This window comes from Phoxinus phoxinus (assembly GCF_949152265.1).
Source record: "Phoxinus phoxinus genome assembly, chromosome: 12".
Classification (NCBI taxonomy): domain Eukaryota; kingdom Metazoa; phylum Chordata; class Actinopteri; order Cypriniformes; family Leuciscidae; genus Phoxinus; species Phoxinus phoxinus.
The window spans coordinates 20,666,985-20,694,521 of record NC_136887.1 but is presented as its reverse complement, the minus strand read 5'-3'; the positions used below and the strand labels follow the sequence as shown (position 1 = coordinate 20,694,521).

Below are 27,537 nucleotides of genomic sequence, written 5' to 3'. Positions count from 1 at the left end.
ACAACTATTAAGTAGAGAAAATTAATTATAAAATAATAATACTTATTTTATAGGTCAATACATTTATTATATTAATAATTTAAATAAATATATTTGTATACATCTCCAAAACTACAGGATAAAAAAGAAAACATTTAAAAGTGCATTGGAACGACACAAATGAACTGAAACAGTGACAGAACAACAGATATGATGACCACAAATCAATACAGTGCTATTTTATAATGATCTACAGCCTGCATGAGAAATGAAGAACCATGTGAAAACATTATCAGTAACATTAGAAGTTAGAGAGACTCTATGGATGTGCCTGTGACATTAAACTGGAGAAGTGTGAAGAGAAAACAACAGACAACCACATCACAACACAACCTCACCTAACATCAGCACTAAATCAAGGTCTATCCCACCGTGAGAAGGGTTTAAAAGGACACAAGACTTTAAACTGCTTCAGAACGGCCTGCTTATTAAATGTGATTTAGAACTACTGAACAAGAGCCTCTCTGGTTGTTATTCACGAGTGCTCTCCAAACTGATCTGATCATTTACCTCAATTACACTTGAGCCTCGGCTGAGCTATAGGCAGCACGTCTCCGTTATTAAATCATGCTCGGCTTTCCACCACAAATAAAACTGTTTCATCAATTGGCGGCCCTTAAAAAGTCTCAAAACGTCTGCCAGGCACACATACGGTTTCGCTGTCAATATACGATTTGGAACATAATGTCTTTCTCTGGATTCCACATGCTCACGTTACGGGCCAAATCTCCTTCTCTGCAGTATCTCAGCTCCTTACAAGCTTCCAAGATAATAGAATCATGTTGAGAGTGGAAAAGTGCACGATCCCGCTGAAAAGATGCACAACCGACTGTGAAGAGCAGGTTTAGGTTACCAGCAAAGGAGTAGGACACTGACCATGGCACCACACAGTCTAAAAGCACTGGTCTCTGAGAGACTTTCACGGGCCACCCCAATAAAGTCATTCTGCCCTGGGGGTTAAAACAGCATAGCAACAGACCATGGTTTAATTCAGCCTCCGAGTCCAAGAAAAATATCTGAAAAATACTAGTCAAACAAACAGCCTACAGCCGCAAGCAGTGCTCCTTTCCCACGTTTGATACATCTGCCATTTTTTGCTATTAGCTTGTAGTATATTATAGAAATCTCTAAATCCGACAGCAACATGCCACAGCTGTCATCATGGACGTACAGAACAAAGAACTTACAGCTGGCACTGTAATAGTGCCATAATGGTCTGAACATGAGGAGTAGGAGACATCAGTAGAGTACAACATAAACACTAGCTATCAGCAGCATGACGCACACAGACACACATGAAGACTAACGCTGGTGCATATGCAGTGGTGAAACATAAAAACAAGCCGCGCACACAAACGACCACAGGGGAGCTGAAATGAGACACCACAAAAGCACTCAGAGGAGAGATTATGGAGTCACTCACAGGAGCCATTTTAACAAAGTAAGAGCCGAGGGTCCCTCTTGTGCTTAATGATTTTGCCATTAGAGTAATCCAGCGTCTCATTTTCTCCCTCCAGAACACAGTGTCCGCCATGTGATTTTAACACTACAGTCGACCAGCTGTGACTCGCAGTCCTGCCATGCATCTATGCATTTTTAATTGACGCTGTGTGCTAATATCCATGGTTATGAAGAAATAACATTACAAAAATGTGATAGAGAGTGGGGTTTAAAAGCTCAAGTTGTAGGGCTTGTTTACACCTAATCATGCGTTTTTATTTTTTTTGCTGATCAGATAGTTATCTGATTTATCAAAAGATTCCATTTACACTTGGTCACATAAAATGTGTTTTCGCAAAAAGGAACTTTTTAACATTTTTAAAAATGTAATTAAAACAATTGCATGTTAAGAATTTTAAATATGAACTAATATAGTTTCAAAACAAAAGTTAGTAAATAATAATGCGGAACAAAAAAATAGTGTGAGTTGCTGTGAGGGATTTTTCTCTTTCTTGTCTTTAGACACAGCGGGAGATCCGACAAGCTGCATTCACACCAATGTAAGAAATATAAGTGAAATATAAGATGTGGTTTGTCCTGTCTTTTTAACCCCTTAAGACATAACTGACTGTGTTTATAGTAATTTCGCGTCATAAAGCGTTTTGAGATGCAAGTACATTTTACACACATGCGTTTAACTGTCTAACTGTTTAGGTAAGACAAAATGTTGATTAAGAAAATTATTTTAGTATTGATGCACTAGTTATTTTGTGTGTGCAAAATTTGGTTGATGACTTTATATTAAAGGGTAACTGTCGCCAAAATTGAACCTAGGCTATTTTTGTTAATCTACCCGAGTCAAACATTCGTGTTAAAGCATTATTAGAATGGAAAATGGCACTTTTAAGATTGACTATTTTCTTTTTCGGTCAAAATGCCTTTTGAATGAGAGTGAATGGGGCACTACAATGATAGCAACAAAAAAAATCGCTATTTTTAAAACACTAAGGAGGCTCAACACAACATGAAACTGTGCTTGAAGTATCACCAGGGGCTCTACACATGAACTTGAGCTTTGACAACATTATTGGTGTACACAAAGTTTACTAAAAAGAAAGGTTTTGTACGACTCACTTTATCAGTTAGTGTTTCCAGTGGCTGGAATTTTGTCAGTCAAAAGTAGTCGATCTCCGAATGCAACGTAATGAACTGACTCCATATGAGGAAATGTCATGAACTTGTAATTCCAATGAGAAGCATGATAACTTAGACACTTAGAATTTATATGGAAACGAGCTTTAGGAGCTTTCCATCTTTACTCTCCTCATGTTACGTTGCATTCGGAGATCGACTACTTTCACGAAAGTTTGACTCGGGTAGATTAACAAAAAGAGCCTAGGTTCAATTTTGGCGACAGTTACCCTTTAAGCTTTTTGTGTCAAATGATCTTGCATTATTTTGAGCACTTAATGAGGTTTGACTAATTAAAATAAGAGGCAGATGGAAGAGTGATCCGGTTTGAACTGGATTCTGCATACAAAATCTATAATGGGGGATTTGTTTGTCAAAAGTGATAATCAATAAGGCTTCCATCTGGGGGGTTAATAATGAATGACTTGCATTAATTTTGTCCCTTTTTTGTTCAAGGTTTTCAAAGTACTTCAAAGACCGACTAATTTCCTGTACCTATTGACGTACTGCACAAAGACCTGCTTCACGAACTGCACTCCACATTTCACAGAAATCGAATGCTAAGACCCTGCTTTTACTGAAAGATGAAAAGAGCAAATATATTTAGATCCAAATCATCACAAGGTTCTAAGTCTACTCTGGTTTGCTCTTAATGCATATTAATGACACGTGAACACATTGTATATTTAAATTACTACAGAATTTCCTCCCTTTCATTCATTTTCTCTCATTTTTAATCTGATAATTATGCTCATACGTTTAACACATTAATTCAATGTCATGCCTAAAGAAATCAAATAATTAGGTAAAAGTTGCCTTTTTACTGCATGGCTGTATGCCATAGGTTAAAGTCCCATTTGAAACATAAATGTTGGATTTCTAAAGCCTTTTGTTTCCACTTTAGATAAAGCCCCAGACTGTCTATATCAGGAGACTACCTTAAAGTGCCCCTTATTAAGCTTTTTTGAAAATTACCTTTCATGCACTGTGTAATATAGTTGTTAAATTGTGAATGTAAAAGGGCTGCAAAGTTTTAAAGATCAAGTGCACGACAAAAATCTTTGGCTCCTAAAAGTATGTTGTGGCACCTCCAGTCACTGTCAGATTAGCAGCTATATTGACACAATTTTAACACAAAATCCAAAATAAATAGTCTAATTTAGTGATTTAAAAAAAAATCTATTAAATGTATTTACAAATCAGTAATATGTTAGTCAGTTTGTGGCAGGTGCCAATGAATGTTATGTAATACCAGTGCTACTCTGTTGTTGATCACGCAAACTGTGCATTCTTTCGAAACACGGAATACATCATGGGTCACTACAAATACCGCATTAACAGTTGTATCCGTTACTTTAAACCTTTATTTAGGCATGATGCTGCATGCACGCCAGTAGGTGTCAGTATAAGTAAGTGTAACACTGGCCATGTCAGTGGCATATGAGGCAATCCATCTGCACGTCACAAGATATAGTGGTGGCACATGCCAATGTCAACCGGATATGCCACTAAGCACAGCAGCATGTTAATACTGCTACTGGAGCATTGTCCTACTAATATTGCTACTTGAATATGCACCAAATAATAGCACACCATATCTAGGATAACAGAGTGAGCGGCCAAGTAAAGTGGCTAACGTTAGGCTACTACTTACATGATTCAAATGATAAGCCACATTTTAGGTCGCTGAATGATAGGCGAACATTTGGATTTCCTGTCCCACATACTGTAATGTCCACATGGACCCGCAGTGTTAATGATCTGTCCGTCACAGACTGCTTGATTTCACCACTTCCGGAGGAGTTTTTTTTTTCTGCGACTAATTCAAATTTGGTCAACTAAGCCTCTTCTCGGTGACTATTAAGGGCAGCCCTAATTCTGACACGCGCTGTAAGTAGTAGACCAATTACAACAGACTGGTCAATCTGACCAATCAGAGCAGAGTAGACTTGAGGAAAGGATGGGTTTAAAAAGACTGAATCTTTGAATGGACCGTTTTCAGACTCTTTGAGAAATGAGGTGATGTGCAATCTATATTGTGAGAAAATTAAACCTATTGTAGGAGACCTCCAAAACCGGATAAGACCCTTTAAAATAGCATAATAGAGGCACTTTAAGTTCCTGAATTAATATAGTATTTTGCCTTTGTGAAACAGGACTGGTATTGTTTATTAGTGCAAATTACTTGCTGCTGTCATCATAAGACCGTCTGTTATCCTGGCTGTCTGCCCATACTGAAATCAGACCCATTAGACACCGAATCCCGACAGTATATTTCATTCTCTTTCACTCCCTTATCCTTTTTTGTGTTTACTTCTCAGATGCAAGCCCTAGAGTCTGAAATGCCTGCAATGTGTAAGCAGAATGAATAAATGCCCAGGATTCATTGTCATAAAGGAGTACACAGAGGCCATACATGGTAACAGAAATGGAGACATAAGTGTCTGTGGAATTACTCAAAGAGACACCAAGTGGAGGAGGCTGGCAGGAGGTGTTGCTCTCGACTTCTGTTACACCACGTGGGGATTTATCGCTATGAGTTTCCTGGTCTTACAATCTGTGCTTTGATGTCCATTGCACTTACTGGAGGCACTTACATTTTTTCACCCTGGAGAAAATGTGCTGACTTATTCTTATAAAAGTCTCTTATATAGTGAGATACTGTAATAAATTCTACACCGAGGGCAATCTTACTGGACTTAGATTAAAGAAATCCTTTATTATGGTTGTGTGTTAATATGCACACAACATTTCACTGCATACACTTCAAAGATATCAAACATTTCTCATTTTTGCAGTTTCTCAATAAATGTAACAATGTGACTATTTGACAAATTATAGGACATAAGACAAAAATAAAGGGAGTGTCAACCCCAAAAATGAAAATTCAGTCATCATTTACTCACCCTCATGTTATTCCAAACAAATAAGACTAAGTTTGGGGTCCAATGTTGTTTTGAACAGCACTGACTTTCACTGCATGGGTAAAAACAATTCAAAATATGTTCTGGAGAAGAAGATTTTTTTTTTTTTTAAGACATGAGGGTGAGTGGTGAACAACCCTTTTCAGAAACTGAGCTTGGATCCTCTACATAAAATAAAGTTCTTCTTTTTTTATACTACTGGATGCAGTTCAGTCATTTGATGTTCTACCACTGAATATAAAACAGACACTCAGGGGTCATTTATTCAGAGCAGAAAGCCGTTTTAAATTAAAGTGCCAGACCTCTGCATGTCTTATACATCTGTTTTTCATAATTTACAGCATCATGTAGGCATGCGAAATGTAAAATGATGTCATGCTATAGAAAACAGGTGTTAATGAAGCAATTTGGCCAATCTTGGTGTTTTATTTGCCTGGGCAAATGAGACAGGCACAAGAATAGAACAGTACCAGATGGGTTGTTGGTCTTCCAATGATAACATGTTGACATTTCAGTCTCTATTTCACCTTAGTCCAGCTTGCAGCAAAACTCTTAAAAATAAAGGTTCCTCGTGACTCAATTGTAGCACCTTTGTTAACCTATTACAAAGAATTATATTTGGATAAAGGGTTCACTCTAAAAACAACTGCTGGGCTGTTTTTACCCATATATTTGGGTCCAATATGGACAAACCCAACCATTGGACTTGTGCCTATTTGACCCAAACATTGGTTGAAACAATAGTGTTCTGAAAATAAATAAATAAAGATTATATGTACTTCATATCAATTTATTGGTTTCATGGGTTATTTAAGGGTCAATGACACGAAAGGATGAAATACTTTTTTAAAAACTAGTTTAAATGTGTTAAGTACTTAGAACAACTTTGCAGGCTACTATTTGTATTTATGGTTTCAAATGGTTTTGAAAAACTACTACTTTCATCTTTCTTAAAAAATGACAATAAAGAAATGTTGCTAAACTACTTATCAAGGTTATCTTTTCATTTTTTTATTCTAAATCAGATCACAATTGATTTATAAAGCACCTTAAAAGTATACCAAAGTGCTGTACAATTTCATAAGGACAAAATGACAAATGCATCGGATGCTAACCAAATGGTCCTTATAAATGTGTTTATTCTTTTTTATTAATTTTAATATTAATAATATTTTTATTATCCTGACTTTTTTTCAGTTTTAATAATTATATTACAGAAAATCAATAATTATTATGCCATTGTATGAGCTGCATTTAAAAATTAATTAATTAATAAGACAAGTAAGATAAGATAAGATAGGATAAGCATCACTGACTCATAAAACAGGTTTACAGAAAGAAAAAAACGAAGACTTTATTTATTTATTTGTGGAACATACAATTGCTCTAATGGCATCAGGCTCTATAACCTTTATTGTTTAGAATGAATTAGCATGGAAGAAGCAGTAGCATAGTTTATATACTTATTTTGTGGTCCAAAAACATGTTAATGCTTTATCAAACTAGTATATTTGCACATGACAGAACTAATGTCTCATTTGAGTTTACATGGCATTAAAGGTATGATAAGCAATTTCAGACAGGCTAGCAATAGCAAGCTAGCTTTAAAAGCATGAGACCCCACCCTCCCTTCAGAGAGTCTCCAAAGCCACGCATCCTTCAAAACACATGAACACACACAGCAGCGCCTGCTGTTTGAGGACGTGAACAGCTCCAGGTGGAACGTCACGGGTTGCCGTCTCATAATTATGGTTAAGACGTGGCGTGAACACAGAATAAGCTTGTTGTTTTAGTTCAGGAAGAACTGTAAAAGATGGCTGCTGAACTGAACGAACAATGTTTTGGTCCTGTGGCTTCCACAGAAGAAATATGTACATGTTTTAATATGTAGACCACTTCTATTATTGCTTGCTATCAGGATGTGAAGAGAGTTTCAACCAGTATAACAAAAAGTGTTTATAAAACAAATTGCCTACCCTACCTTTAATTCAGCAACGAACAATCAATAGGAAATCCCAGTGACGCAAACGAGGAGGTCAGAGAACAGCTGACAAATTTGAGGTGTTAGCCCTTCCTGAACATAACCAGCTAGTGTGTAACATCTTATAAGGGACATAAAGTCAAACACACCACTTTCCACACACACAATCTGCTGCATTGCAAAGCACATCTGCAGATGATAAGGCAGAGGTCTATAATGACTACTGCTAATTGTAATGAGTGCTCAATGAAGTTTAAAGCAAGGGGCCACCATTAAGTTGTAATTAGCATCCTCCTGGCAGCCATTACAAGCAAAGAAACAATGCTGATTTCCCACAGGAGTCAACAGCCATGCAGTGTGTTACAATGCTTTTCCTCCTTGATCCACTAAAGTTCATTAGAATCAGACTGAGACCAATCCAACATTCAAAATAATTGTGGGAAAAGCTATAATTGTAATGGCGCCCTTTTTTCCAATAACATTCTCAGCTAAAGGTAATGCTTAGTGTATTTCTGCCTGTGGTTTATGGGGTGAGACAGCCCTGGCATACAGTGATAAGAGGCACACTGCACTAATACAGAGTGAGAGATTTATTGGAAACCAACTGCGGCTCATCAGAGGAGAACCTGTCTCCAAAGATCTATTTGAAGTCTTTAACTTAGTTCACCAGTCCACATCACTTTGCCAAGATACTTTTTGCCATGAAGTCTGTCTATTTTCTGAATGTAATAGCTGAGATAAGTGAGGACGGTATGGGTAGTGTGATTTAACGACAGCCCTATACACTACCAGTTAAAAGTTTGGAATCATTTTTATTATTGTTAAAAGAAGTCTCTTATGCTTACCAATGCTGCATTTATTTCATCAAAAATACAGTAAAAAAATTTAATATTATGAAATATGTAAAATGACTGTTTTCTATTTTAATATATTTTAAGATGTATTTTTTTCCTGTAAAAGCCAAGCTGAATTTTCAGCATCATTACTCCAGTCTTCAGTGTCACACGATCCTACAGAAATCATTCTAATATGCTGATTTGGTGCTCAAGAAACATTTCTTATTATCATTAATGTTGAAAACAGTTTTTCTTAATACGTTTGTGGAAACAGTGACAATAAAGACATTTATAATATTATAAAATATTTAAATTTCAAATAAACGCTGTTCTTTTGAATTTTCTATTTAGCAAAGAATTCAGATTTTTCCACAAATATACAAGCAGCAAAAACTGTTATTAAAGGGATACTTCACCTCTGGAAAGATGAATGTGTATTTAAAATGGGTCATTTATGTAGTAGAAATGTGAAATTATTTTTGAATTTGGAGCCTTCTAGACTGAGAAAAGCCAAAAAAATTATTTTTGGCTCATGTGGATGAAAGACAACAACTCCCAGAATGCACTTGCTTCACTGCCCTACGAGGCCACTCCCAAGCCACGCCTACCGGTCAGAGTGCAGATAAACAACTAGGCTAGGCTACTAGTTGACTCGAAACTTAAAAGACGCCGTTATATCGTGAGTCACCATGATAAGTCTGCCCGAGATTGTCCGGAACTAGCCCAAAATGTCCGGGATTTGGCTTTTGCGTTCTACAGTCGCCATTCATTATGTTTACTGTGGCGAGCAGGACAAGGCTGAGGGCCGCGGGAGAACGACGCGAGGCCGGTGGCGTGATTACTGATGAGCGGCACCTGTGAGACGCACCTGTCTCGTAGGCTATCTCTCAGGGAGGAGCGAGAATTTTCTTAGCAATGCTAAAACGCACATCAACCGATCACTTGTTTAGCGTTCATACACTACATTCAGATTCACCAATCGGAATGAATTCAGTTAGATTGAAACAAAAGGTGTGCATGTAAACAATGAATGCCAACTGTAGAAAGTAAAAGCCGAATCCCGGACATTTTGGACGATCTCGACGGCCGGACATGTCCGGGAAAAAGGATGTATGGTAACCCCTACTATACTCGGCTTTCTCCACCGAACAAGAGCCTGTTAGCTTAGCTTCCAAAAAAATATGGCTGATACTATACACTAAGATCCCACCCTCTATGGGCTGGTTGAAAACATGCGGAACTAGCTACTACTACTGGCTGTAGTCTCTAGCCTCTGGCCAAAAAAATCCTCCGATGACGCAAAATTACGATTTTTGCGTCATCGTAGGATTTTTTTCCAGACAAAAAATACATCAATCTCTCGTCTCAGGTGGACATGAGGGAGGGAAGCATGTTAATTCAAAAATACTACAGGTTTTCTACTGATACAAAGCTTAATGCTAAATGCTGAAGTATCCCTTTAATAACCGAGTACCAATAATAATTAAGCACCAAATCAGCATACTAGAATGATTTCTGAAGGAGCATGTGACACTGAAGACTGCAGTATTGTTGCTGAACATTTAGATTAGCCATAGGAATACATATTACAATATTTCACAACATTACTGTCTTATCCTATTTTTAATCAAATAAATGCAGCCTCTGGGAACATCAGAGACATATTTCCCCCCCCAAAAAAAAACAGCTGCAGCATCTGTGGAGTGGTTGATGCTGGCACTCTGTACGCAGCGCTAGCTTGTTTGCAATTCGGCCTTTTACTGGATCCAACTCAGTCTGCATGTTATATGTGCCAGATCAGAATGACTCACTACTACCAGCCACTAAAACAATTGCTGAGAGAGTTGGACCTACTTTCACTGCATTACAGTAGGAGAAAGCACAGCAATTCATTAAGAACATAATGCTCATATTAATTTAAAACCGGATGAAAAGCACTGTTTAACCAAGTCCCTTCAGAAAGCTTTTAGTCCTCTCTCTGTGACTGGTCTGGAATACATTATTTGTTAGCTAAAATTATTGCAAAACATACACATAGCACACAATATTTACCAGTGTGAGTAAGCCATGTGCTCATTGTGGGATATAACTAAAAGGATGCCTTTAATTAAATGAGAAGAGGCAAACTGGATGTTTCCTGTAACTTCATGAAAGACCCTTGAATAAATAAGGTAATTAGGTTTCAGTGCAATTTGGGAACCAATCTTAAATTATCAAGTATGTTTCAGGTATTTTAAGTCACATTTTAAATGATAACACATCTAAGTTAAAATGCAAATGAATAGCCTATGTAATGCACAGGTGAGGTGGCTGCTCCAAATTCTGTGGTTATACTGGAAACAACTTATTTAAAAGCAGCAACCCCTCTCTCCCTCTCTCCCTCTCTCTCTCTCTCTCTCAAACACACACAGACACACACACTGTCTGGTTTAGGCTATTTTTGTGGGGACTCTCCATACTATGTAATCATGCAGGTTTTCTGTGATGGGTAGGTTTAGGGGTAGGGTTATTGTAAGGGGATAGAATATAGTATAAAAACCATTTATGTCTATGGAGTCCAGTAAAATAAAAACATCACTTTGTATGATGTATTATAAGCTGTTTCCCTCATGGGGACCAAAAAATATTCGGATATTGCCATGCATGGCATTTTGTCGCCATATGTAGAGTTTGCCTGGCCACACACCCACACACACACACCACTATTTAACACACAGTATGCATTATAGCCCGCTGCCACTTAAGAAAACAAAGTTTTGAAATATAACTAATTAAAACACACTCACATATTGCACCAGGCTTCCGGTAAGTGGAACTTCCGCGTCCAGTAGGAAGGTGAATTATCGTCGTTGTCATTAACGAAATACATAAATAAATGTCACTTTGTGATAGTATACCACGTTGATTTATAATGATTTTATAGTAATAAAATAACTGCGACCATGTTATTTTCACAGAAATCGCTATAGCCTACTCATTGAGCGTCAAATTAAAATATATTTATGAAGGTTGCTACCTACTTAAATCAACGGCTCAGTTAAACAGCTTTCTCATCTTAATCACAGAGGGACGTAAAGTGATTGAATCACCATTCACCACAGCCAATATCTCCCTCTAGTGGAGGATAATATAACACAACATGTTTGAGTAGTTGCTTTAATCTTTGAGGATAATTCACCGAAAGGCAAAAGACAAGTAACCACACCTAACTGTTTTATAAGTCGTAACATGTTTATGAAAACTCTTTTATTGGCATTTTAAGCACATGATTTATGTAGTTGCTGTTGCAAATGAATGGACTGTATCCGGAATGGTCGTTTGTTTGACGTTTAAGATGTTCTTTGAATTAAATGCCAATTTACCCATGAATGACTTCACAATTTACAGTAGGCCTACATACCGTAGGCCTGATAATCGAACATAAAGCCAGTTCTGGTTAAGATTTATTCAATGAGAGCTTTGTATAGTGATCATGCACATGCTATGGAAACATGTACTGTCTCCATGGACGTTGTTGAAATAATTTCTTGTTTTAATTAAGTAGCCTAATGGTTTTAAAAGTCCTCAGAGAGGGTAAAAAAAACAAAATTATTTACAGATATACAAATACATATTTACAATTATGCAAATTTGTTAACATTCTTCTTAAAACATTAATAGAAAATATATTATTTAATTTTCAACATTAACATTTGATTTTAAAAAAAGGAGAGAAAAGGTGTCTTATCGCTCAATTAAAAGTAGTGCATTTTTCAGAGTTATAGCATTATGCACAAATCAATTACAACATAATAGTCAGGCCCTCCTTCGTTCTCCTTTCATGAATGTGTTTTTTATCAGGACAGGTAGTCTCTGGATTGATATTGTCCGCAGGTCCTGAGTCTGTTTCCTCAGAGATGTTAGTGCCTGTGTCTTCTTTGTGACTTAAGTTAGAGAATATGAGCTCAGATTCTTTCAGGGCATCGATTGTGTGGCCGGTGTCGGTCATGCTGGACTCTGTGAGAGTACTGGTGCCACTGCTGGAGTCTGACTGACCAGCGTTGGTGTGAGTGTCAGATGCTGTCTCTGCCAGGTCTTGATGTGATTCCTCTGTGTCGCCTGCCAGTTCCCTCCTCAGACTTTGTGCTCTGTCCATGTAGTTCTTACACAGTTCGGCATCAGGCATGTAGTTGGCATGGATCTCTGCGAGCTTCATGTAGATTATGTACAGTGTGCTTAGGCTTTCTTTGTCCTCCAGGGCTGCTGCCAGCGCTAAATGGTAGTAGCCCATGGCATCAAATGCATCCTAAAGCATAAATAGCAATAAACATTTACATTCTTCATAAAATGCATATACGCTGAATGCTACTGTTAAAGTTTTTTAATAGATACTTTGGGCCTTATTCACTAATAGTTTATATGTGCAGAAAAGTTCTCACAAAATAATAATAAAAAAATCCCTTGTTTTAATGTTGATGCATGCAGATTATTCTCAGACGTGAATGCAGCTAGTAATTTGCATAAAACACAACCATGTTATTGGTGAATGTTATTTCAGTATAAAACGTTCATAAGCATATTTTATACAAACATGCCTGTCTACACTGGTTAAATCATAATTACCTGTTTTTTTTTCTATGTATGAAAACATGTACATTGCTTCTCTTACATTCAAAATGTTCAATCTAGAATGCATGTAAAATGTTAAACATTACGAGAGTCTCACCTTTAATCTGTATAGGGTCAGATCAGCCAGTCTGCAGTATACTTTAACATAGTACCGAACTTCAATATCATGTTCAAATGCAGTGGGGCAGAGTGAAAGAGACTTCAGGTAATAGTTCTCAGCCATCTCATACTTCCCTAGAGAGAAGTACACTGATGCAAGACGATGGAAGGACACTCTCTCATTCAAAGTAACATCTGTAAGAAATACATATCAAACCAATGTCAGGTTACTACTTTTTCCTTTTCTGTCAGAAAATAATGTAACCCCAGTTTTAGCTAATACCATCACACACATAATTATGTATATGCCTCAGATGCTGACAGTGAACTTATACTGTTGTTTGATGTGCTTGATAATTGAGTTATTCTCTAAATGTTATGAATTAAAAGTCATACGCATATTTCATTAAGCAGTTTGTCTTAGTCACTAAGCAAGCGCCCATGGTGTGTCAACCAGACAAAGTGCAATAATTTTTACAAAAATGATGCATTTTGATCAAATATTTGTTGTTGGGCATAACATGTACATGATGTTATTGATACCATTTATGTTATTGATATTTAAAATTGATATTTATTCACAGGATCGGTTAAAACAATAGAATTGGAAGCTCCTCTGACAGTACAGGATAAAAGAAAACTATGCATTATGTACTTTAAAACGTCCCAAAAGCCATTTGCAAGCCATTTTATTTCTGAAATGTGTTCCATTACAGAGTTAAACAGGATGCAGGGTAGGGGTGGGTGATATGGCAAAAATATCATATCATGATTTTTTTCAGGAAATTCACGATTCACGATTCTTTTTTATGTTGGTTTTACTATTTTGCAAGTGACTGAGCATTACAGCCAAACTAATGTCTTTGTAAGATAAGAACAAAGATACACATTACATATACACAACATACAGTATAATATACAACTGAGAAAAACTGCTTTATGCTTTCACACCAGCACGGGCACAGACACGGCGGCACCAACATGGACTCATCAGCACAGACGCCGGCATGGACACACCGGCACGCACACCGGCAAGGACACCGACACGGACACACCGACACGGACACACCGACACGGACACACAGGCGCGTAAATGGACACCGGCATGGACATTAAGTTATTTTGAAGAATGTGGCTAACCAAACAGTTGTTGGTCCCCAGTGACACGGACACACCGGCATGTACACTGACACGGACACCGACACATACACCGATATGGATACACCGACGCGTACACACCGGCACAAAGACACGGACACTGGCACGGACATGGACACCGGCATGGACATGGACACCGGCATGGACCCCGGCATGGACACCAACGGCACGGACACTGGCACGGACATGGACACCGGCACGGACCCCGGCATGGACACCAATGGCACGGACACCGGCACGGACACTGGCACGGAAACACCGACATGGACACACCGACACGGACACCGGTACGGACACCGGTAATGGCAAACAGACACCAGCACGGAAACTGGCATGGAAACATAAAGTTCTCAGAGGATTGAGTGATTTTCTCAGTTTTTTATGATTTTCTCTTTAATGTTTTATTAACATTAAAGGGAAAGTTCCCCCAAAAAATGGAAATTGTCATCATTTACTCTCTCAAGTTGTTTTAAACCCAAATAAGTTTCTTTCTTCTGTTGAAAATGGAAACAGTTGTTGGTCCCCAGTGACACGGGCACGGACACACCGACACGGACACACCGACACAGACACACCGGTACGGACACACCGGCACGGACACAAAAGTTCTCAGATTAGTGAGTGATTGATTCCTGTCATTAATTACTCACCCTCATGTCATTCCAAACCCGTAAGACCTTTGTTCATCTTCTAAAAACAAATAAAATATTTCTATATAACATTAAGGTTGAACCACTGTAGTCACATGGACTATTTTAACGATGTCTTTACTACCTTTTTGGGCCTTGAAAGTGGTTATGATGTTGCTGACTATAGGGGGGTCAACTCTCAAATTTCATCAAAAATATTTTCATTTGTCTTCCGTAGATGAACGAAGGTCTTACGGGTTTGGAACGACTTGAGGTTGAGTGATTCATTTTTAGGTGAATTAACCCTTTAAATGTATTATGATGTATTCAAATGTTGTATGCTGTAAAGGACATGTGTCTCCAGCAGGGGGCAACATAGGTTAAGACTTACAAGCAAAAGACATAGTCAAACTGACAAAAGGTAACTAATTTTATGTGGCCCATAGTCAGAATTTTCTGAATAGTGCCTAATTGGATTTAATGTCCATGGTTATAGCTTTTTAGGAACAGACGCGTGTAAAGGTCTTACCAGTTGTGGCGCTGACCTGCACTGCGAGTGTGGCGTACTGCAGTGCTTCTTCGTAGTGCTTCTGCTTCATCAGGAGCTCTGTAAGTTTGCTCAAAAGCCTGAACTCTGAGTGCACATCTTTAATGCTGCGTGCAAATGGCAAACTCCCATCCTTTAAAAAAAAACAGCAGATAGATTTAGAAGATGTAGGAATCCATGCTTAGTCACATAGTATAGATATCCTAACCATTATTGGATTGTTTTGGTAATATCTATTGGGAACTCATAGTGAGACCTACCCTGTAAAAAGGTAGGGCAGCCAGTTGGTTTCTGTGTCCTTTGAAAAACACATCTCCTGCTTCCTCATAAATGCTCATGGCAAAGCATGGGTCATTCATCCTCAGGGCTGTCTTTACTGCTGCCTGTAAACATTTGTTCATGGAGAAAGAAGTTATCACAACAGCTGATAAAAACATACAGTACATGTATATGATATGGCAATACGTTTATTTTTAGAAATGATCAGAATGAAAAAAAATAGTCTGGATATGCAAATGGATATGCAAAAATAACTTTACCTCCTTTTAAAAATACCCTACTTCGATCGTTTGACTTACCTGTAGGTACATGTCAGCCAGTTCATCTTCATGGATCAAATAATAGATACGGCCCACTTGCAGCCATGTCTCTGACTCTTCCAGTCTTTTCCCCAGGTCTATAGAGATTCTTAAGCTTTGCTTTGAGTAATCAAGTGACTTCCTCGATGACCTGCAGTGATTTTTCATAAAATAATTACTTTTGAATTCACCAATTAATTTGTTTCAAATGGATCAAGTTTCAAAGTATTGACAATGGTACTACTGTATATTATGTAATATGTGCAGATTACAGTAGCGCTTACTTCTCAGTGTTGAGTGAGAGATAGAGGTTGCTGAGGAGTTCCAGGAACTCTCCTTCTAGCTGTTTATACTTTAGTGTTCTGCACAAACCCACACAGTGCTCATAGTAAACAATACACTGTCCATACAGCAGCAAGTCAGCGTAATGGCGACTTAGAACTTTTGCCACAACCATTTGACCTGCATTTCGAAGGAATTGTGTTATTATTCTTACACTATAAATGAAATACCTGCATAACATTAATTCTCTGTTCATTTAGAAATTAGGTTTGTGACATACAGAAGATTTAAAACATTTAGGTGACTCCAAAGAAGTATTTAGACACATTCATTCACAAAATATCTGCATTTCATTGCATTACTTATAACATTTTAAACCAATTGGCATCTGCAAAGAAATTATGCTGTTTTTTTTTTTAGAACTAATTTCACTTTTGAGATTTATTATTATTAGAAATGTTTTAACCAATTGGACTTGTGGTCGTTTTTGTGGTTGCAAGTTCCCCTCAAGTTCAAACCAAAGTTCTAGACTTTGAACAATGTTTATATTTTTCATATTTTGAAACCTAGCATCTTCATTTTGTGAAATGTTTTGATTGGACATTTTGATCGTGCTATATTTCTTTAAAATCAATGGTATTTATTTTAAGTTTAAGTGTGCAAATACTTTTTGGGGCCACTGTAGGTATCCGGTATAGATGCAACCTAAAACATCAAATCTTGAACACTTACTGTGCAGATTTTTAGCACTAATAGCAATAAGGAGGCCCATCTCGAAGCAAATTCTGACCTCCTGACTCCCTCCTCTATCCTTGTAGCTCCTGCCCAGCCAGAGGAGAGCCTGGACATGCTCCTGATCTGTGGGGCTCTCTGAGAGAAACTGGAATAGGTGCAGGGAATTGAGCAGGAAACACTCTGCTAGGCCCGAAGCCCGTATAGATAGAGACAAGCAACCCAAGTTAGCCAGAGCTAGTGCTTCATTACGCTTGTTTCCATTCTCCCGGGAGATCTGCAGAGCGCAATAAAAATGTCTTGCTGCCTCCTGAACTCTGCCCTGTTTCCGGAGGCATAGGGCTAGGAGATTGTAGACTACACCACGCTGTGTCGGACTGTCGGTTTCATTCAAAGACTTAAGCAGTGGGTGCAGAGTGTTCTGAGCTTGTATGGGTTCCTCCGTTAGGACCAAGAGCCAGGCCAGCAGAATGGATGCCTCGAAGCCCTCTTCCTCATTAATTTGACTTCCAGTTTGTGCTGCCTGTTGGGCAAAGGGCACAGCCTTCTCTAGAGCTCCATGCTGCTGGTAAACACTAGCTAGGCTCAGGCACAGGTCCCTTTGAGTCCTTGGGTCTTCCCCTTGACTAGCTATGGACAAGGCCTGCTGAAGATAAACCACCACCTGTGTAGGAAGCACAGAATTACTTTCCTTCCAGTGAGGATTAAGCCTGGCTGAGTTTCTGATAAAGAGTTCAATTTTCTGGAATGCATCATCCAAGGAATGCTCTTGCCCTGAGTCTAAACTTAAAGAAGCTAGTGTGAGGTAGGGCAAATACTTTTTATGATAAAGCCTGCACAGCATCCAGTTGAGATCAATTGGGGCGGTTGGCTTCCCAACTTCAGCAGACAAAGTCATGGTAAGGAACTGAAGCCTCTCTACAAAAGGTAAAGCATCCTCTATTTTCCTTAGACGGATGAAGAGACAGAGGGAGAGGTAGCATGTCCGAGCCTCTAGGTACTTGTCTTTTTCAATTATGGCTTTGCGCATGATTGGTTTGAGCAGCTCAAACTCATCCACAGAGCAGAAGTTGTGGCAGGGAAGACACAGAATCAGAGCACTTGCCTTATCCAATGTGAATGGCAGCTTATCCATCATCTTCTGTTTGAGGTAAACAGCAGTGAGATTGGTGTACAGGGCAATTAGAAGTGGCTTGTCATCAAAACCATTTACAGGGACCTTTAGAGCTTCCTCAAAGTACACTCGCGCTTGCGAGAACTTCAGTTTCTTGGCACATAGCCGACCAAGGAGGAAGCAAACTCGCCGGTGGGCCCAGAGCATCCTGCCTTTTTTAGCTCCTTCCCGTAAGTTTTCCAGATGTTGAAGCACCTCGTCTTCTGGAAGGCAATTGAAGAAAGTGTCCAGGAAAGAGTAAGAAAGGTCGTAAAGAGTCTGTAACGTGTCCTGGAAATATTCCAGGTTGAGGAGGGTCATGATTGGGTCACACCTCTCTGCTTCATCAGCCTCCCAGATACCTTCATCCATGAAGTTTGGAGGGTCTTCCTCATATTCGTCCATCTCTCTGAAGGTGTCCTCCAGGCTGAAAGAGAGGATCTCAGAGTCCCGGTCCAGATGATTCCGAGAGGCATACAATGATTGCCGTGGGGACGACTGGTAAGGAGTTACGTCACTCTTTTCAGATATGGTGCTTTTTCTTTGATCCACTGTAGTCTTCTGCTCTGCTGATTACACAAAGTGTATATGTCAGAATTTTTGATTGTACATACAAAATTATGTAATGAAAGAGAAGTAGAGAGTAGGAAGGAAAGAAAAATTTGGAAGATATGACTGTGCAACAAGATTAAGTTCAAGTTGGTGATTGTTAATTCTATATAACTGGAAGTTGTAATAATGTATGAGAGCAGTGAAAAAAAACATATGTTCCTCATATGTTAAAAAGGGGCTTACCTGACATTGGATGGTTTCTTATGTAAGTGAAATCAGAGTCATCAAGTCTGTCTGCAGTGTGAAAGAGTAATTTTATCAACACAGGATGAAAGAAAGCACATATTTGTCCCCACTTAAAGGGACAGTTCACCCAAACATGAAGATTCTGTCAGTTACTCACCCTCATGTCGTTGCAAATCTATATGAACATATTTCTTCTGTGATTCGACATGAGGGTGAATAAACTAGCATAATTTAATTTTTGGATGAAGTACTCTATTACCGGTACTTTAAACAATATTAGAGGTCTCAAAGAGAGACAATGCATCATCTCTTACCCAATCTGTACACAGTGCTAATGTCAGTGGAGAATAGATTTGCCAGTACATCAGACTGACAGGGCTCAACGCAAGGGTTAAGTTTAGATAGGGCTGCCCTTTCCTCCTTACTCAGAAAGACCAATTGTCCATCGCTGTGCAAAGCCAACAAAGACAACATTATCAGCCACATGACTCTCATTCGGATCGCTTCATCACATCATCACATAACTCCACTAGCCCCCCTTCCAACACCCTCATCACCCCCAGCTAGACAGAGGCACATTCAACAAAGGTCAACAGAATAAAATAGCATTTGCCAGCTGGTTGCTTTCAATTGGTATGTCAGTATTGTTGAGAAGCACATTAGATGAATGGTTTTACAAAATAAAGAGAAGGTCATTCGTTCGAGCACTTTCCGAATCTATGAATATAAATAAATACAGTTGAACTGTTTACTTACAGAGGCTCAATACTCTCAGGTTTTACATGGGCCTTGTGAACAAATCCTATCTCTCCACTGGTGAGGTGTTTTCCTATGAACATGTTCAGAGTATTGAGAAGAAATCCTTCAATCTTGATTATGTCTCCCTGGCGTAAGTGCAGCTCATCTTTACCCATTGGGTAATGGTCCACTACTGCCACACAGGTACCCACCACTAAAAGGGAAGCCAAAAGAAAGGACATATTTGTAGTAACACTCAATTTAAGGTGTCTAATAATTAAACAAATATTTATTATGGGTTCAATACAAGCTAAAGTCGGCTAATAATGTTGATTACACACGCGCACGCACGCACACACACACACACACACACACACACACACACACACTCTTAATGTTGGTTTTTGTTGGTTTCACACAAAAACCAATTCTACTGTTAAAACAGTGTCTTGTTCGAACTGTAAAACTGTTTAAATCATTTTTACAGTCATTTTGGTGTTGCAATATCATGGCAACAAATTTTACACTGGATTATAACTTTACACTTTTAAAAAAAAGTCATAGTAAAGTCATCATGCATATTGTTTACGTCTTGAGAATATACTTTTGAAAGTATAGAGTATTTGAGTATTTTGACATTTGTGGATTGGCCCATTCACTTCCATTGTAAGTACCTCACCGGAACCCAGAAAAGGAGGGACAAGTTTTTGACTGAGCTTTACCTGTACTGAACCCTGAATATTCCTTTTGAAGGCAATCTTAAAGGAATAGTTTCCAGATACTCACCTACAGGATGATCAAAGAGGCCTTCTGTAACTGGAATCCCTCCTGCATTTCCAGGATATTTCTTAAGGAACCACCTAGGAAGAACAGTCTGTATTTGTAAGGGATAATCTTAAATAGTATGTTTCTTACATGAGAACAAGTGTAGAACAAAAGTAGCTGTTCAGCCAGACAAATCTGTCCTTATAATTCCTCCTTCCCACAAAACCTCACATTTGGCTAAATGTGCTTCAAAATTCAGTGTCACTCACTGGTAAAATGGATAAGGCAGAGGCTGCATATCATGAACAGGGACTTGACCATGTTGACCCGTGGACAGCAGCGTACCCTCCCACATGGCCTCTTGTCCAATGTCTTTCACCATGACCAGGTCATTCCTCCTGTAGGTCAAGGTCAGCTCCTCTTCCTCCTCTTTGCAATCACTGTTGTATAAAGTCTTGGAAAAGAATGCACCTGAAACAATAATGAGACGTTCCTTAGTCATTAACTATTCCTGATTTATATTCTTCAGTAGGTTCCTAACATACTTTTAAATCAAAGTGGATTTATAAACAAGTTATCTCCAAGGAACAGTTTGTCCCATAAATGTATGTTTTTTTTTTTAAATATATGGTTGTCTGCCTTAGATTGTTTTCTTAAGTAGAGGACATAATCAAATACTAAAATTATGAACAGCTAGAGGAGACTTTGGTATGAATGAGTTGGCTAACATTGTAACTATAGTAATGATTCTTAGAAGCAAGATATTTTATATGTAAACAAAACTGGAGGAAAAGTTGAGTCTACTACAAAATTAAAAACATACACTCCCGTCTTTGCAAACAAGAGGACACTGTAATCACTTCATTTTTTTACCCAATCTTGTTTTCAACTTATGTGACCTCTGAATCGGTTAAGCAGCAATGTGTCAATAGTGGACTTTAGAACAGACTAGAGATGTGTAAATCCATTTTGTTTTATCAGTTTCTCAATTTACGGTTTGTTTACTGTTTGGTTAAAGGTGATTTTGTTGACTGCAAGTCAAGTCAGCAAGTGGAGGCTCCTTACCTTCCTGTAGCAGAAGTCCTAAGTAAAGAGTAGCTAAGTGGTCTTCATCCACTGTCACACAGATCTCAACTTCGCTCAGCAATGCAGGGTCCAGCCAGAATGACTGATCACATAGAAAGTTTTCAAGACATCTTGCTACATATCCTAGAATATAATAGGTTTACTTGTTAAGCTATAATAGTTCAAGAAATTATAAATATACTGCAGAACAGGGTTGCCCAATCCTGTTCCTGGAGATCTGCTGTACCTTCCTGCAAAGATCAAACACAACTGAAGCAGCTAATAAAAATCTTCAGGAGCTCTTGTGTGTGTACTCTGTAGGTAGGTAGATCTCAAGGAACAGGATTGGGCAAACCTGCTGTAGAAGTACTAGCATGTTAGTTTCACTGATACTAACCGAGTGCCAGGTAAGTGGAGAACTTCCAGATCTCCTCGACAGTCTTAAAGGTGATGATGAAGCTGTCTTTCTCTGCATGAACGGACACTAGTCGTGCAGACAGATCCTGTGTGTATAGTATCAACAATCACGTAATGCAATGAAGATTTAAATAACTTGCGTGATCAATAGTAATAAGTTCATCAGTGGTGCCAGTTCATGTTCCGTGTCTGACCTTGAAGAGCTGGACGACATCCTGACTGTTGCTTTCTACTACTCGGAGTCTTGAACGTAAGGCCTCCTGAAGCTCACTGTCAGGTGATACACTAGATCGGCGTCTCCCACTAAACAACAAAACAACATCTCCAAGAAGCAAAAGGGAATTGAGTTAATATCCACCACAAAGAAACCAAGATTTACGATCAGTTGCATTAGCAGCAACAGGAATGCTGTAGTGTTGTTGGGTGTGATTTATTACTGCAACATCACAGTCTATGCTTAACAAACCAATAGGATTTTTTGCAGGAACAGCACTATGAGTGACCACATCACTAAAGGCATACCATTAGGGCATAGGCTGAGTGTTCACATTAAGGAAGTCAGACATTATGAGAGTACGCTTAAGAAGTGTAGCCATTAAAGGCCATTATGGAGATGCAGGCCATTATTTCAATGCAGATCTACAGGACACAGAGATCCATGCTGCAGATACCTGGAGAGAAGCGTTCTCCTGCTGAAGATACTGTGCTGCTTCCGCTGAATGTTTCCTTCCTCTTCCAGTAAATCTCTCTGCTTCTGCCTTCTGCCTCCACCTCGGCCTCAGCCTCCACTTCCTCATCTCCAATTCCAAAACAAAGGAAACTGGGGTCAATGCAGCTTTACAGAATTCAATTGCAGTTGGTACGTATGTAGTTCCGTGAACTTTAATACTGCAGCAAATCAAAATTATGACTGTTTATGGTTAATCAGTAAACTTACAGAAAAGCAACACTGAATGACTGAAGAGTTATGCCCTGTTTATTAATGAATAATTAAGGACAAGAAGGTTCCCTCTGTCTGAAGTTATGCACTTCCCATGTTTTAATATGAATGGTTATCACCATATACAGTAGTTCCTCATTCCATGATACAGTTGTTGCTAATTAGCATGTATGTAAAAATATCAGAGCTGTGTTTCTATTTACAAGCTCATCAAGTTGTGGACATAAACAGGACGTGCAAGTCATATCATAATGACTCTATAAATATCAGCCAGGTGGCTTAAATAATAGCCTCTTCCTCATCTCCGGATGGGTAAGACCTTCCCAGATTTGTGCATTGAAAAGAGAGAATATTCCAAATAGTTGCTTACTATCATTTATTAAACAAAAACACCACATTTATAATAGAATCGGGTAACTCTGTCCCATGGGTTCTTCTATAATTAAATTCAAACATTGCTGACACACTTATGCTTGACTCAAGAAATCCTCTTACCAGCAGTCATGGCGTCATTGGGTGGAAAGAGCTCACTGACAGCTGCTAAAGTGTATGGAGGGTCATTCCATAAGGCATCGAGCTCAGCGGGCGATATCGCTATTGAAATGGAGGGTGATGTTTAGGGGAGTGTTATTAAATTAGCTAAATGACAAGCTGAAGCTTTTAGGGTAAATGCCTAATCAAACTGACACGATCGATTGACGACAAAATAACAGCCTTCAAATATTGAAAACGTGCAAAACACAGACCAAAATCTAAGACGGGGAATGTGCACATGCAAACAGTCAGTGACAAACATAGCAAAACATCATTAGCCCTCAAATAGAATCAGACTAAAACTTGGCAAGAGAAATATTAAAAATCCTCATGGGTTGTCAAATTGATACAATCATCACAAAAGGAGAGTATTTGCTAGTTATTAGTCAACAGCTGCTAGTAAATTATCTAAAATCACACAAGCAGCAAAACAATATACCAGTAACGCACACAGCAACAATAGTATAATAATTAGTAACAATAGGCAATCACAGCATTGCGCACAAACAACAAGGCACACAACTGCCAACTAAGGGAAGTACACATCCTGCATTACCTTCATGGGTAAATCTATTACCCATGACTGACAGAAACACTGTGATGTCTCCCTGTGAAAGTTACTCTTCTCATTGCAAAAATCTAAAGCCAGGGTGGGACCAACCTGAAAACGAAAAGCAGTTTCTGAGGCATGGAATTGGACAGCAGCTGCAGCATGCCATGATGTACACAGCCAGCTTCAAACACGGGTTCAATAGTGCCCGCTCGACAGTAGATCCACTTAACGATGGAGTCACTCCTCTCCCTCTCTCTCTTCCTGTCCATTTTCCTCTCGTGCATAAACCTCACTCTCTCTACTGCTCATTTCTAACTTCCATCTATTTCGTTCTCTCCCCTTTCCTCTCTGCGTCCACTCCGCAGATGAGGGAAGCACTCTGAAGCACTGCTGGCATGTTTGTGTGGGCTGGTCAGTGCCTCTCTGTGCCAGGGGTTCTTGTGGAAAGTGAGAGCGGCAGCATTCTCAGAGTGCTGGCATACGGGGCCAAAGACCCAGTGAAATAATAGGCATTGCTCACAGCAATTTCTTTATTTACTGGTACTAAATTTCACTTTTCTCTTTTTTCCTAGATGTTATAATATCAGGGCTGACAGTTCTGACATTGTAACATATCTGGCTCATATCTAACATTTTAGAAAAGCTCAGCCCTCTTTATGCCTGGCATCATTACTTTCTGCCATTTGTTTTCATTGCAAATATCTAGTGTGGGTGTAGATTTTAAGACATTGTTCCTTTTTAAAGGAAAGAAACCCGAATAAATATGTAACAGTGCTGTTTTTGTTTTTGTAGCTGTGCTGTTTTACCCTAGTCTTCCAGTTGAAGAACCACTGATCGCTAGATAATTTGATTGAGCAATCCAGCAATTTGGTGTAAGAATGTTAAGAATGAGTTTTTTTAAGAAGTTTTAGTGCGATTATGTCTAGCATACTCCAACCATATTGATAAATCTTTCTCAGTCTTTTTTAATGTGACTATCTCAACTGGATTGAATGTGTCTCCCTGTCACTGTCTCTGTTCATGGGCTTAACAAAGAGTGTACTTATCTATACCGAATAATCTTGCTCATGTTTTTATTGTTTTATAAAGAGAGAACCCAGTCATTCTAATTGAATCGTGTGAGTCTGAGTCAGCTGTAAACAGCCAGGAGGAATTTATCAGCATACATACATCCTTAACTCTCATAGAGCATATCTCTGTGGCCTTAACAGAAAATATAAGGCTTAATCAAGTGTTTTGCTCTGTGAAGTTGTCCCAGTTTTTGATAGCCATGTGATATGTAAATAATACTAAATAATGAAAGTACTTCCGTTTTGTTAATGTCGCGCCAGCTTTTTATTTTAATAAAAAAAAATTGTGTGAATTTGTGAAAATGTAACTTTTTTTGGCTACTGAAATTTTTTTTTTTTCTAATATAAACTGTATCACGTTTTGTAGCTTAAACTGTATCACGTTCAATAGGCAATGTGCTGCCAAGCTACAACAAATAAGTTGAATAGTCCCATGCGCCTGGGACTGTGTAGCCTATTCTATTTAGTGGTGTCTCTCTGGGTTACTGGTTCAGTGTGTGGATGTCAGTGAAAAGAACGGGGTAGATTTGTAACCTGAGTAAAGGGTTTAGACTCTAAGTTTAGAATGTCGCCAAAGCCCAAGCAGCACATGCTGGTACTATTAAACTTTAAGAAACTATTAAAATTAAACTATTAAACAAACAAGTTCTTAAAATATAGTTGGTGAAAAAAAATGGTATATTGTTAGAGAAATAAATGCTCTATTTAAAGAGACAGACTTACAGAGAGACTAGCTACAAACTATGAAAAGAGTAGAGACAACCAAGCGTCTCAACAACTAGTTAAAAAGTAAATATACTATAATTCAACCACTTGTCCAACTTCAGTTCAAACCTTGAAATATATTAACAGCAATTTCAACTGAGTAGACACAGTCACTCATACACAGATTAGTTTCTGAGAGAGAGCGTACCTCTGTCCTGCTGACTCCCGGCTGTGTGTTCGTTCCTCATAGATCTGTCAGTATGTGTGCAGTGTGTGAGTTGGCGAAAAGTTCCTTTTAAACTTACTAAAACTAACCATCATAGTCCGCAAAACTCATGTAGGGCATGGGGTGTTTGTGTGCGTGCGTGCGTGTGTGTGTATGCCCTTGTGGCACAAGTTTAGAGCTTTTGCTGAAGGAAGTATGTAGGCTAAACTCCTCCCCTAAATGAAATGCTTTTTTTTCTCTCAGTTTCTCGTTTTCTCTCTCTCTCTTTGAGCCCAGCCCTCTCACTCCCCTGCTCTGTTGGACTCTAGGTCAGGTCAGAAGGTCTTCAGTCAGTTCATAAGGTGTTAGATAACCTTCAAACAAACACTTTTAAATTAATGACTCAGCAAGAATATCTTTCTCAGATTCATGAATCCAACCAGTTGTCTTTAAAAAAAAAATCAACAAAAAGGAAAGGAATAGAAAATGTTTGAAAAAAGTAATCCTTCTGGTCCGACTTGTTTTTCATAGAGCAAAACAAAATGCCTCTGAGTCCCTATCAACTTCATTACAATCAAATACGCCCTCTTGCTCACATTCCAAAGGTGCTTTCTACAACATATCCAGACAAACGTCAGTATGTATGCATTCCCATCATGCCTTGAGTAAAGATAGCAAGTAAATATCTTAACTTTTTTCACCCTTTAAATCGTTATTATTTATTTTTCCAAGAATTCTTGCTTCTCCTTTGGCTCTATCTCGTCTGTGGGTCAGATAATAGACTGGGCCTTGGCACAGCTAGTCATTTCTTGTTTTTCTCTCCTGGTTAAATATAAACCATGGAACAGACTCCAGATTCTACACAGACTGTTGTTGAGCCATTACAAAAGTCACCCTGAGAAAATATATTGTGAAGACATGTGACTGGCTGACTGGTCTGTGAAAGAAGGCAGTATGTGCAATACGGTGTGGCTTATTCCTCCCACAAGTCTCAGATGGTCTTGGTAAATGGATTAAATACCACATCAATGATAGAGAATCAAAACCCCCACACCATGTGCCAAAACCAGTCACGGCATTAACATGGCACGCAAGACAAGCAGCTGATGGCTTCCACAGCGTGTTCTAAAGCTTTTTGAAATGTTTCTGCATTTTGTGGTTAGCATATGCATTACAGTGTACACTTTTTTTTCTTTCTTTTTTTGTAAATTGAAATGGTTCACCCAAAATTCTTTTATTCTTTTCAACAAACCATTTAATCCACAAAGCGGACTATGATTCGCTCCTGAATTGGACTGACTGGGTTCTCATGTTCAACTCACCGACTCTGTGATTTGGTTACAGTTTGGGTTAACAAATCACATTGGGCTAGGCTAGCTATTATCAAAAAATACTTAAATAACTACTTACATATTTGCAGTTTGTTAATATCATACATCACAATACAGAGTATACTTCAGTAATCAGTGTACACTTTCTGTTTAAAAAGTCAGTGATTTGAACTTAGGAGCCATGACCGATTCGTCATTTTCTTTTCAACAAACAGGCTG

General features: G+C 38.6%; 2 protein-coding genes across 9 annotated transcripts in view; both read right to left on the bottom strand.

Moving 5' to 3' along the window:
- Window positions 1-11,514, bottom strand: part of il12ba (interleukin 12Ba) — a 176,178-nt gene extending 164,664 nt beyond the window's left edge. The window contains exon 1 of the mRNA XM_079630871.1: window positions 11,432-11,514. The gene's annotated coding sequence lies outside the window, so the exon portion shown is untranslated. The remainder of the gene's footprint in view (window positions 1-11,431) is intronic.
- A 42-nt stretch (window positions 11,515-11,556) lies between these two features.
- On the bottom strand, window positions 11,557-26,198 carry sh3tc2 (SH3 domain and tetratricopeptide repeats 2). Of its 8 annotated transcripts, none has more exons than XM_079630865.1 (19): window positions 25,991-26,198; window positions 24,011-24,115; window positions 23,416-23,514; window positions 22,652-22,777; window positions 22,175-22,302; window positions 21,961-22,066; window positions 21,564-21,707; window positions 20,768-20,969; window positions 20,520-20,593; window positions 19,752-19,947; window positions 19,310-19,443; window positions 18,993-19,043; window positions 17,045-18,766; window positions 16,315-16,492; window positions 16,031-16,181; window positions 15,713-15,835; window positions 15,435-15,585; window positions 13,117-13,313; window positions 11,557-12,696 (listed from the first exon to the last, which is right to left on the bottom strand). In XM_079630865.1, the coding sequence occupies exons 2-19, from the start codon at window positions 24,033-24,035 to the stop codon at window positions 12,193-12,195; spliced, it is 4,311 nt and encodes a 1,436-aa protein (XP_079486991.1). In that variant the 5' UTR covers window positions 24,036-24,115; window positions 25,991-26,198; the 3' UTR covers window positions 11,557-12,192. The 8 variants fall into 8 exon arrangements, with proteins under 8 accessions (XP_079486991.1, XP_079486992.1, XP_079486989.1 ...); XM_079630866.1 differs by having other exon boundaries at window positions 17,045-18,763; window positions 25,991-26,176; XM_079630863.1 differs by lacking the exon at window positions 24,011-24,115 and having other exon boundaries at window positions 25,991-26,176.
- Window positions 26,199-27,537: the final 1,339 nt, after the last annotated feature.

What these genes read in the sequence shown, in the direction of transcription:
- sh3tc2 (XM_079630861.1), bottom strand. Translation starts at nt 24,173, where the DNA reads ATGGCATGCTGCAGCTGCTGTCCAATTCCATGCCTCAGAAACTGCTTT. An exon ending in ATGTCGTCCAGCTCTTCAAG is followed by an intron (nt 22,067 to 22,174) that starts GTCAGACACGGA and finishes CTATACACACAG; the next exon opens with GATCTGTCTGCACGACTAGT. An exon ending in CTCCACTTACCTGGCACTCG is followed by an intron (nt 21,708 to 21,960) that starts GTTAGTATCAGT and finishes ATTATATTCTAG; the next exon opens with GATATGTAGCAAGATGTCTT.